The 12,574-nt window shown below is 39.8% G+C and overlaps 1 protein-coding gene across 2 annotated transcripts in view; it reads left to right on the top strand.

The window, feature by feature from the left end:
• The window catches only part of LOC126088518 (sentrin-specific protease 1-like), a 195,952-nt gene that overhangs the window by 26,558 nt on the left and 156,820 nt on the right, over nucleotides 1–12,574 (top strand). For both annotated transcript variants that reach the window (XM_049906670.1, XM_049906669.1), the window contains 3 exons: nucleotides 10,751–10,803; nucleotides 11,106–11,198; nucleotides 11,537–11,726. In XM_049906670.1, coding sequence (XP_049762627.1) covers nucleotides 10,751–10,803; nucleotides 11,106–11,198; nucleotides 11,537–11,726 — 336 coding nt within the window. The remainder of the gene's footprint in view (nucleotides 1–10,750; nucleotides 10,804–11,105; nucleotides 11,199–11,536; nucleotides 11,727–12,574) is intronic.

The raw sequence follows: 12,574 nt of genomic DNA, 5'->3' as shown, positions 1-12,574 counted from the left end.
TTACAACTAGTATTATTGTGTACCAATAATAAGACATTGAACCCAGAGTTTAAGCAAACCGTCTCCAAGGACTGAAATACACCAGATACAAGTGAGTGATATCTGATTTTAGGCTCTGTTGCTTCTTTGTCAAACAGAATTTGGTAGGTTCCGTGTGCATCTAAATTAGTGTGATAATATTTAATATAGTATCTACAGGGTTATTACAAATGATTGAAGCGATTTCACAGCTGTACAATAACTTTATTATTTGAGATATTTTCACAATGCTTTGCACACACATACAAAAACTCAAAAAGTTTTTTTAGGCATTCACAAATGTTCGATATGTGCTCCTTTAGTGATTCGGCAGACATCAAGCCGATAATCAAGTTCCTCCCACACTCGGCGCAGCATGTCCCCATCAATGAGTTCGAAAGCATCGTTGATGCGAGCTCGCAGTTCTGGCACGTTTCTTGGTAGAGGAGGTTTAAACACTGAATCTTTCACATATCCCCACAAAAAGAAATCGCATGGGGTTAAGTCGGGAGAGTGTGGAGGCCATGACATGAATTGCTGATCATGATCTCCACCACGACCGATCCATCGGTTTTCCAATCTCCTGTTTAAGAAATGCCGAACATCATGATGGAAGTGCGGTGGAGCACCATCCTGTTGAAAGATGAAGTCGGCGCTGTCAGTCTCCAGTTGTGGCATGAGCCAATTTTCCGCGGGCTACGCGTGAAACTTGCCCGCACGCTTTCAACCATTTCTTCGCTCACTGCAGGCCGACCCGTTGATTTCCCCTTACAGAAGCATCCAGAAGCTTTAAACTGCGCATACCATCGCCGAATGGAGTTAGCAGTTGGTGGATCTTTGTTGAACTTCGTCCTGAAGTGTCGTTGCACTGTTATGACTGACTGACATGAGTGCATTTCAAGCACGACATACGCTTTCTCGGCTCCTGTCGCCATTTTGTCTCACTGCGCTCTCGAGCGCTCTGGCGGCAGAAACCTGAAGTGCGGCTTCAGCCGAACAAAACTTTATGAGTTTTTCTACGTATCTGTAGTGTGTCGTGACCATATGTCAATGAATGGAGCTACAGTGAATTTATGAAATCGCTTCAATCATTTGTAATAGCCCTGTACTACTTCCTCCTGGAACTTGGTGCCTCATGTGTCATTGTTCTGGCAGTTAAGAGATGTAGATTGTAGTCATCCCATTCCAAAGTGCTGTTAAGTTTGCAGTGAGAGAGTGAGAGTCTGATGGCACTATTGGCTGTGACATCCTGAGGGATAGGTTTAGCCACTAAATCAGAAAGGGTTTGTAGTGTGATTGCTTTTTCTCAAGGGTATCTGTTGAGTGCAGATGACTGTAATTGGAATGTGCTTACTGTGTTTTCATTTTTGTATTGTCTGATGATCAGAAAAGGGAAAGAGTGGAGTGAAACCCATAGACAGCACATAGCCCACTCCTCTTGAATAACATAAAGCATAAGTCAATTTTAACTTTCTTTCACGATGGAGAGAACACCATCAACAGTGTTGCATAACTTCACTGGAATTTAGACTAGGACATTGGCACCAAATTTGGTGATCATTAAGTTTAAGCCACCAATTATCTTCCCATTCAAGTCCCAGAAAATAGTTCCCAGTATCATACTGTCAAAAAATGTGTTAATTTTGTGTGGTTTGAAGCCTCTAAGCTGCTCCTAACCACAGTGGTTGAGTGAAATGATTGATATGCTGAAATGCTAGATGTGTATGCAGTTGACTTGATGGTCATGAAATTTAACCACACAGATGAATCTCGGTTGCAAGAGTTGTGTTCTTAAATGAAATAGTTATGATATAGATTACGATGACAAACTGTTCCTTTTTACAGTGTTAGTGTAAATAAAATACAGATACTTAAGATATCAGCAGGAGTGTTGGATTCATCCAGTGCTAACAAGTCTTGAATGTCCATGTTGTCTTTTGATGAAATAAGTTTTTATTTTTGTGTAGTTCCTCCCAAGCATTAAGTTTTTTTGATTTTATTGCTGTAATCCTAGTTCCTAATCCAGATTTGCAAGACAGTCCTCTATTCCAATGTCATTCTGCTGCACAAAAGAACAAGTTTCGTAAAACAACATTGCTTAAGCATGTGAGCAACATTCACACAAGCCCCTCCCACAACAACAACCACCACCACCACCACCACCACCACCAGCAGCAGCAGCAGCAGCAGCAGCACCACCACCACCACCACCACCACCACCACCCTGCCCTGATAAATCTTTGTGAGCGAATTCCCCAGTGTAGTGTAAGGTCAAAAGCAGTTGAACTGCTAAATTGCAGGAAAGCATCATCTTCTGCTTGACTTTGTCAGTAGTAGTTAAAAATAGTTTTGTGTGTTCACTTGTAATAAAACCTGAACTTATGAGGCATCAAGCTTGGTGCATGGAGGATTGCTGTGCCATTGTCAGTACTGTTGCTGTGATATCATGCAGTGTTTATCAGTTGTTCATATGAATGATTTGTAGTGTCAACAGTTTCATGAACATACCCATTTGGTCCCATTTGCATCAAATTTCAAGTCACCAAATTGTTAAATGCTTTCATGGGACAAGCACACAAGTTGTGGCTTTCTCTGCACTGTGCCATCAAAAGTCTGTTCCTTGGGCTGTTTGAGTTAGCACAGTGGTGGCTACTCTGTTCTTACAGAGGACCAAACTACCTTTTCAGTTCTGTCATGCTCTTTGTATTGTCATTTTTAGTTCCCTTATGTTAAAAAATCTGTCAACTTTAAATAGTCTTTGTGTTGATGTTTTGATGCATGGGTTCTGGGCCAACTCTTATTCTTAACTTACATAAAAGATATTCCAGTGACTTTAAAGGGTAATTTGAAAACTATAATGTTAACTGCTGACTCAGGTGCACTTATCAAGGATTCTATCTCAGTCATCAAAGATACAGCCCAGATGATATCCGAAGACTTCTGTAAGTGGTTCACAGCTAGCAGTTTATCTTAAATCTCACAAAGACTCATGCTATGCAATTTAAAACAAACAATAATGACAAATTCTTACTAAAACTAGATATTAATGAGACAAGGCTTACCGTATTTACTCGAATCTAAGCCGCACCTGAAAAATGACTCGAAATAAAGGAAAAAAAAATTCCCGAATCTAAGCCGCACCTGAAATTTGAGACTCGAAATTCAAGGGGAGAGAAAAGTTTTAGGCCGCACCTCCAAATCGAATCAAAGTTGGTCCATTGTAATATGAGACACAATTTAGGTCGAATGAATGACGATACAGCTACAGTAGTTTGGTTGGAGCTTAGCAGTTAAGCTTTACCAGGTAGCCATTGCTATGCGTCAGATGCTCCGTCCGTATTTATAAGGGTACCCTTCCTTTTTCACGTGCTTCATCTGGTTTGAATCTATTGCTTATTTTGCTTCGATCTGATAAGTGCCGTTTTCTTTGTTATAGGTGTTTACGTCACTCTAAGCTGAAAATGCATTACTGTACTGTGTCATGCATTGTTTGTCGCATTCTGATAGTGCGTATTTACAGACTGTCGCCGCTCGCGGCATGGCTTGCTTTTGTGCGCGCTACTGCCGCTAACAATAAAAAAAAGAGAGGAATCGTCTCATTAGCAAAACAATGGCAAGAGACTGCTATTTGTTGTTACTTACACTGCTGCTTTCTTTGATAATGATCAACAAGAACCAAATAATAGACTGCGTATGATAGAACATGTTCTGAACGAGAGTAGGCGAAAATTTTTCTCCGTTTGAAAATCTTTGCGGCCGCTTCTTTAGTACATCAAATTCTGCACAGAAATTAGAATTAGATTTGACAATCAAGTCGGTTGCCGTGCTTCATTTCTGACTGTATCACTATTATTCATAAGAATAATACGAATATAAACATGACACGATACGTATATTCTTCCGCGTTTGCTGTTGTCTCACTCTAGTTTCGTAGTTTATTAGGCAGGCAGGATTTAAATGAGATACCAGCAAACACGAAAGAAAACATGGCAAAATGTTTATATTTGTATTATTCTTATGGTGAAGAGAATACTGCATGTGATTCACAATTCATGAAAGTCCCTATTGGCAACCATCTCTTGTCACAGGTAGGAAAAAAATTCAGAACGTAGAGTTGGCCATATTGACAAACATCCCAGTCTTGCCAGTCGGATTTTCTTAGTACATTGAAATTCTGCTACATTCGAAGATGAACAATACTGAATTTGTATTTACTTCGTTGGATAATGTATGAAAATGCAGTGGTCGAAACTCGGGGCGGAGAAAAAAAGCTCGTCTTCCACCTTTTTTTTTAAATTTATTTACTGACGCAGAGGTTTGGCGCCAGTACTTATCTTTGTGCCTACAAAGCATGCCTGTGTAGCGCTACATATATTCGACGGCAGAAGTTCGTTGTGGCGGCACCTACCAACATTTTTCAGAATTCCCGCATGCTTTGCACTCGATTCTAAGCCGCAAGCGGTTTTTTGGATTACAAAAACTGGAAAAAAAAGTGCGGCTTAGATTCGAGTAAATACGGTATTTTGCATATCTTCACTCCTTGCTGTCATATGAAATTATTTTTTGGGGCAGTGCATCTAAAGTGAATAAGTGTTTATTCGCAGAAGTAAGCAGCAAGAATATTGTGTAAAGTAGATAACCATACATCTTGCAGAAACCTTTTGAGGGGTTTTGAAATTCTCTCTCACTTGTCAATACATTACTCTTCACTGGTTTTTGTTGCTGATAATAAAAATCAGTTTGAACTGAACTGTGATGTACAAAGTCACATTAGAAGACACAAAATTAATTTTCATATAAACATTGCCTCTTTATAGTGGATTTTTGCGCTTGGATGTATAGATGTTTGAAAAACTTCCATGTAGAATAAAGTGAGAAATTTGGAATCGCAAACAGTTCAAAAGAAAGTAAAATAAACATGAATATCATATTTACCTGACTGTATGTCGACCTTGAATACAAAATGACGTTCACTTTTTTTTTAAGATCAGTAGCAACTTTAGCACTGTTGCTGAACATCATTTTTTGTGCCTTAATTTGAGTGATCTGTGCAAACATATTTGTTTAAATTAGTTAGTCACCTGTAGAAATGTATACTACTTAGATGTTTATAAAATGCAAAGTATATGGAGTGTAATCCCATGGTTGGCAGCACGACAAAATTTTCTGCACACTAGCCACTCCACTTCCCATAGTCATCATACTGCTTGGCCAGGCTGGTGCCACTACTGCCCCTACCACCCTTCTGAAATTGTCAGTTCTGTGCATGTTGGCAACATAAGCGTAACCTGTGAGTGTAAGATGACTATATTTTTCAGATGATGAATTTGGGGAGAAATTACTACCTGTAGCAGGGCAATCTACATTACGGGGGGTAGGACGTCAAACGGGCCGACTTGGAGCAGGAGAGGCACCACAGGACATTTTAATTTCCACTGTCTATACTTTTACAAATAAATTCATAAAACTTTGTCAGCATGACCAGGAAGGATTCAGAATTCACACTCATAGCTGTGGAAGTTCGAAAACATAACTAAGTATTTTTTTTTACGTGTGAAATTTCATCCTCATCTAATGGTAGCATTTGTTGCTATAGGTACACTTTTCTTCATAAGTAAGAGAGATGGTTCAATGAATTTTGCACAGCATACAAACCATACTTAAAGGTGTATGAAACTCTAGAATTTTCCAAATCTGTTAAAAACTGTGGTAAAAATTGAGGTAATTAACTACAAAATTTGTGTTTTTTCTAAACATGAAGTTTAAAATACAACAGCTCATTCGTTTTTTCATAAATTAAATAAATTCTAGAGTTTCATACACCTGTAAGTATGGTATGTATGCTGTGCAAAATTCATCGAAGAATCTGTCTAGCTTATGAAGAAAAGTGTACCTATAGCAACAAATGCAGCCATTAGTAAGTGAAAAAATGATGAAATTTCACACGTAAAAAAAATAATTATTTTGTTATGTCTTCGAACTTCCACCCCAATGAGTGTGAATCCAGAATCCTTCCTGGTGATGCTGACAAAGTTTTATAAATTTATTTGTAAAAGTATAGACACTGGAAATTAAAATGTCCCGTGATGCCTCTCCTGCTCCAAGTCGGCCCGTTTGACGTCCTACCCCCCTTAATTCATAAGCCACAATGTAGAAATTTACTAAATATCTAGTTTAAGGATTGAAAGTATCTGTTAATGGCATGACAAGTAGCTGTGTTCGTTGTAAAGCTGCATGACAAGTAGTAAGGTACTATAAATAGGACACAGAATTTAGCACTGTAGGTAAACATTAACTTTGAAAAGTACCGCTCTAATCAGTAAATATTAAACCACCAATAGCAGCTAAACAACAGCTATGTAGTATAAGTGAGGAGGAAGCAGTTTTATTCAAAGTAGCAATTTTTTTTCTAATGTACTTGATTAAATTAAGCTGGCATAAGCATAAATAGCATCAAGCAATAGTGTGGTAATGTATTGTTAACGTGTTATTGAGATAGTTTTTGTGAACTGCTTGACTTTTGTTAATGTATACCTTGACTAATCCACATTCGTGAAAGCTCTCCTCCTTGATGGGATCTACAGAACACGATGAAGGACTAACTGAATATTTGAATGCATTTCAAATTTTCTCTGTGATTAAGAAAATTCATTTCTTGCTGGCTGCTAGACTAGCAGTCCCATCACATTTGCAATTTCTGCTATAGTCAGATCCACTTTCAACTTATCTTCCATAATCAGATGCATTGTTGTTGACTTGTGTAAGTTTTTGTGATATGCCAATGGCTACTGGATCTTTTGCAGCCTTAACAGCCCCCTATTAATTACCATTTAGATACTGTTTGCTGATCAGTATTTGACATACTAGACTATACTACCATATTTACTCGAATCTAAGCCGCACCTGAAAAATGAGACTCGAAATAAAGGAAAAAAAAAAAATTCCCGAATCTAAGCCGCACCGGAAATTTGAGACTCGAAATTCAAGGGGAGAGTAAAGTTTTAGGCCGCACCTCCAAATCGAAACAAAGTTGGTCCATTGTAATATGAGACACAATTTAGGTCGAATGAATGACGATACAGCTACAGTAGTTTGGTTCGAGTCGTAAGCTTAGCAGTTAAGCTTTACCAGGTAGCCATTGCTGTGCGTCAGGCGCTCCGTCCGTATTTATACGGGTACCCTTCCTTTTTCACATGCTTCGTCTGGTTTGAATCGATTGCTTACTTTGCTTTGATCTGGTAAGTGCTGTTTTGTTTGTTATAGGTGTTTGCGTCACTCTAAGCTGAAAATGCATTACTGTACTGTGTCACGCATTGTTTGTCACATTCTGATACTGCGTGTTTACGGCCTGTCGCCGCTCGCGGCATGGCTTGCTTTTGTGCGCGCTACCGCCGCTTACAATTAAAAAAAAAAGAGAGTAATCGTCTCATTAGTGAAACAATGGCAAGAGACTGCTATTTGTTGTTACGTACACTGCTGCTTTCTTTGATAATGATCAACAAGAACCAAATAATAGACTGCGTATGATAGAACATGTTCTGAACGAGAGTTAGGCGAAAATGTTTCTCCGATTGAAAATCTTTGCGGCCGCTTCTTTAGTACATCAAATTCTGCACAGAAATTAGTCATTTTAGAATTAAAAATCTAGTCAGTTGCCGTGCTTCATTTCTGACTGTATCACTATTATTCATAAGAATAATACGAATATAAACATGACACGATACGTATATTCTTCCGCGTTTGCTGTTGTCTCACTCTAGTTTCATAGTTTATTGGGCAGGCAGGATTTAAATGAGATAGCAGCAAACACGAAAGAATACATGACAAAATGTTGATATTCGTATTATTCTTATGGTGAAGAGAATACTGCATGTGATTCACATTTCATCAGGTTCCTATTAGCAACCATCTCTTCTCACAGGTAGGAAAAAATTCAGAAAGTAGAGTTGGCCATATTGACAAACATCCCAAACAGTCTTGCATGTCGGATTTTCGTAGTACATTGAAATTCTGCTACATTCGAAGATGAACAATACAGAATTTGTATTTACTTCGTTGGATAATGTATGAAAATGCAGTGGTCGAAACTCGGGGCGGAGAAAAAGGCTCGTCTTCCACCTTTTTTTTTTAAATTTATTTACTGACGCGGAGGTTTTGGCGCCAGTACTTATCTTTGTGCCTACAAAGCATGCCTGTGTAGCGCTACATATATTCGACGGCAGAAGTTAGTTGTGGCGGCACCTACCAACATTTTTCAGAACTTCTACTTGTTTTGCACTCGATACTAAGCCGCAGGCGGCTTTTTGGATTACAAAAACTGGAAAAAAAGTGCGGCTTAGATTCGAGTAAATACTATACACCAACAGTGTCTCAGTGTATTTTTCATCTGTATCCTTTGATTTCATTATGCAGTCAAGATCTTCATAATTTTAACAACATTGTTATGAAAAGGATAGATTACTACCCACCACATAGAGAAAGCACAGAGTCACAGACAGGGACAATGAAAAGAGTGCCAAACATTCAAGCTTTCTGCTGAAAAGTTGTCTTTAGAAATATAAAAAAAATCTCTCTCTCTCTCTCTCTCTCTCACACACACACACACACACACACACACACACACACACACACACACACACACACACACACACACACACACTCTCACGACCACACTCTGCGGCCGCTATGGCTCGACTTGAAAAAGAGGAAATATATAGCCTGCTCAGATGGCAGATAGTAAATAACTAAGCAGCAGATATCAATATTTGTCTGTGGGACAAATGTTTGTCCCTTCTACGATACAAGAATTTAAATAGAAAGTAGCTAATGGGAAGCCAGTAAATACTAAGGGGACTTGAATGGTTGACATTGTACTGTAGTAAAATGTACAGACCAAACACAGATCACCTGTTTTGTAATTGCTTATACCATGAAGGTGGATGATAAAAATGCTCTGTGTAAGACACTTCTTCTTTTCTTTTGTGCAGTGTCTTCTACTTTGACTCTTAGATGACTTAATCCTTGAGTTGCAACCAGAACCTATGCTTATGAAAATTTATGTCTGTGCCTTTGAGCTGCACTGAAGTGCTGGTGAGTGCATAGGGATGAGGTGGAGAGAGGGTAGGGCAGCTATGTGCAGTCGGGATGTTAGACAGAGGGCAGGGGAGAGGTGAGAGAGGAGGGGAGGGCAGGAATGGGTGGTCAAGATCTCTTGGCCATAGTTCAACGATGACCATTCGTGTGAACAGACAGGTTGTTAGTTGTGATGCCCACTTAGAAAGGAGCACAGTTGTTGCAGCTTAGTTTGTAGAGCACAAGGCTGCTTTCACAGGTAGCGCTGCCAAGGCCCTATTCGAGTCTCTTCCCAACCTCTTGCCTCATAGCTCGTATCCCTGAAATAAACCTAGATGCGAGCCCTCCCACTACCACCTACTCCTGTCCTATTACAGACATCTCCTACCCTATCAGAGGTAGGGTTATCTGTGAAAGGAGCCATGTGATGGACAATCTAAGCTACAACTATTGTTCTGCTTTCTAATTGGGCATGACAACTATCAAGCTGTCTATCCACATGAATGGCCATTGCCAAACTGTGGCCTCTTCTGCTGGACCACTGGGTTGCTGAGCGTGCTGCCCAACATGATGTGTGTCACTTCAATGATCGCTTCACAGCATGTGCCATCTGAATCCTATGTAGCAACACGAGCTTTTCTGAACTGTACAGTTGGGAACTCTCCCTGCAATATATTCCTGTAACCCCCCTGCTCTCAATCTTTGCTAGTCCCTATCCTTCACCTACCTGTCCACTCCTTTGGTCACATTTTAGCATAACAGAGCCTCTTATTCTGCCAACACATACAGTCTCTTTCCTCTTCTGTACTTCTCTCCTTTTCCTAGCTCCCCCTGCCCCCCTTCTGCCCTTAGTGTCAAACTTCCCGACTGCACCTAGCAGTTCTACCCTGTCTGCAGCATGTCTCCCCATGATCCCACAATCAGCTCTTTGCCATCCCCTGATATTCTGCACCCCCCCCCCCCCCCCCTTCACACCATATGCCGCCTCCTTACCTCCCCCCCCCCCCCACCCCCACCATCCATGCAAGATTGGGTACAGTCACATTCTGCAGTGTGGCCACAGTAGCTGGAGACAGTGGTTTTGTGTGTGTGTGTGTGTGTGTGTGTGTGTGTGTGTGTGTGTGTGTGTGTGTGTGTGTGTGTGAGAGAGAGAGAGAGAGAGAGAGAGAGAGAGAGAGAGAGAGAGACACTCGGTCACTAGACATCTCCTCTGTGTGCTGAATCACTCTACCCGTTTCATAATATTGTTGTTATGCAATGCTGGAATTTCCGTTGTTTGTTTATGTGTGACAAGATACATAATACACTCACTCCAAAAGAGACATGATAAGAGTGTTTATTTCAAAAGGACATGTGTCTATTTTTTTGTGACTCGTGCTTTGATTTAAATCTGTGTTTCAACTTGTATGTGTTAAAAATTAGTGACGTCATTCCTGTGTTGGTGTTCATTCTTTTACAGACTGTTAGATAATGTATTTTAGTTGATGGGAAGTTACAAGTGTGGCATAATTTCCATTCAGCTCTGTCTTTACAAAGCTAAAGATTTATCAGTACCCCTTTAGCACTGTGGGGTAGTATGGTGTCAGTACTATTATTATTTATGATGGAAAAAATTTTGCAACATTTGGAGAAGTCGTAATGTTTTACGTCTTCTGCCTAGATTTCCTGGTTCCGGCTGAAGTAAGAATGAAGAGAGCTAGCAGGACTCTGCAGGTAATCAAATTTTTGCTCAGAGACTTGCAACAATTTCTTCATTCATTGTTTTTCCAAAGTCTCTAAAGTTTTCATTGTAGCTATGCACTTGATTTCATTGTATCTGATATTTTCACATTTCATTATTGCTTTTTGTTTTGTTCACTGAATGACAATTTAAAGACAAACATCCTACTTATCATGCAGAAATTGTAATGATTTTAACTAAGAGAAAGAAAAGGAAATTATTTTATTTTACTTCATAAGTAACAATTCTACATGCCCTGTGCTGATTTTCTCAATTTTCTGTGCATGTTATGTAGAATGAACTGTCCCTTATACGGGGTAGAGGTGCTGAAATGTCAGCAAGAAAAGCAAGCAAAGAAAACATTTCCTCTCAAGATGATGATGATGAGGTCTGTACAACATATTTTTCTTTATCTCATTTCAGATTTTTGTGTTAAAAATCTGTCGTCTCCCCATATGTACTACTTTCCCACCTTTTTTTAATCTCAGATGTGTGGCATTTATGTTGTGTATGTAGATTTGTGTGTCTGTGATTGTTGTTAACAGAACATTAGTATTTTACAAGACATAAGTCGCAGTGAGTATATGAAGTCTTAATGTTTGTGTGGTATGTTGTTCGAGAATTGGATGTAGCGGGTAGACAAGTGATTGTTATTAGCTATGACTGATTGCTTCTTTAAGATATGCGAGTAGAAAACTTGTTACGAATTTCACTGCTTCTTTCTAGTGCATTGTTGTATCAGATGAGGAGAATGATTGGGTTCCAGCTTCTCCAATCCCTAAAGCCATTTCTAGGCTAAAATTGAAACAAAAACCTGTACAGGGTATATCGTCTGATGCCAATAATTCTTCAGCAGATGTAAAGAAAGATGATGATATTGAAGTCTTGAAAACAGTGAAATCAAAGAATGATTGCCGTAAGTAGACTTAATTTTTATTTTGCATATTTCAGTAACTTTATCCTAGAAATACTGCTGACAAACATGCAAATAAATAGTTCACTACTGATATATTCTAACTCATGACCTTAGCTGTTTAGTCCCCCTTAAACATCCCAACAACCACCACCACCACCCACTGATCTCCCTGCTCCCCCTCCCTTTCATGGTAGTTTATACACTATGTGATTGAAAATATCCAGATCCCTTTCTGAAAATGACTTAAAAGTTCGTGGCATCCTCCATCGGTAATGCTGGAATTCAATATGGTTTTGGCCCACCCTTAGCCTTGATGACAGCTTCCAGTCTTGCAGGCATATGTTCAATCAGGTAATGGAAGGTTTCTTGGGGAATGGCAGCCCATTCTTCATGAAGTGCTGCACTGGGGAGAGGTATTGATGTCGGTTGGTGAGGCCTGGCACAAAGTCAGCATTCCAAAACATCCCAAAGGTGTTCTGTAGGATTCAGGTCAGGACTCTGTGCGGACCAGTCCATTACAGGGATTTATTGCCGTGTAACCACTCCGCCACAGGCTGTGCATTATGAACAGATGCTCGATTGTGCTGAAAGAGGCAATAATCATCTCCGAATTGCTTTTAAAGAGTGGGAAGCAAGAAGGTGCTTAAAACGCCAGTGTAGGTCTGGGCTGTGATAGTGAGATTCCTCTGTGAAAAACATGACCACACCATGGACACCACTGCTTCTGAATTTTACTGTTGGCACTACACTCGATGGCAGATGACTTTCACCAGGCATTCGCCATACCCACACCCTCCCATCGGATCACCACATTGTGTACCATGATTCATCACTCCACACAACGTTTT

The sequence above is a fragment of the Schistocerca cancellata genome, chromosome 6 (genome assembly GCF_023864275.1).
Source record: "Schistocerca cancellata isolate TAMUIC-IGC-003103 chromosome 6, iqSchCanc2.1, whole genome shotgun sequence".
NCBI lineage: Eukaryota > Metazoa > Arthropoda > Insecta > Orthoptera > Acrididae > Schistocerca > Schistocerca cancellata.
This window is presented reverse-complemented; position numbering and strand designations above follow the sequence as displayed.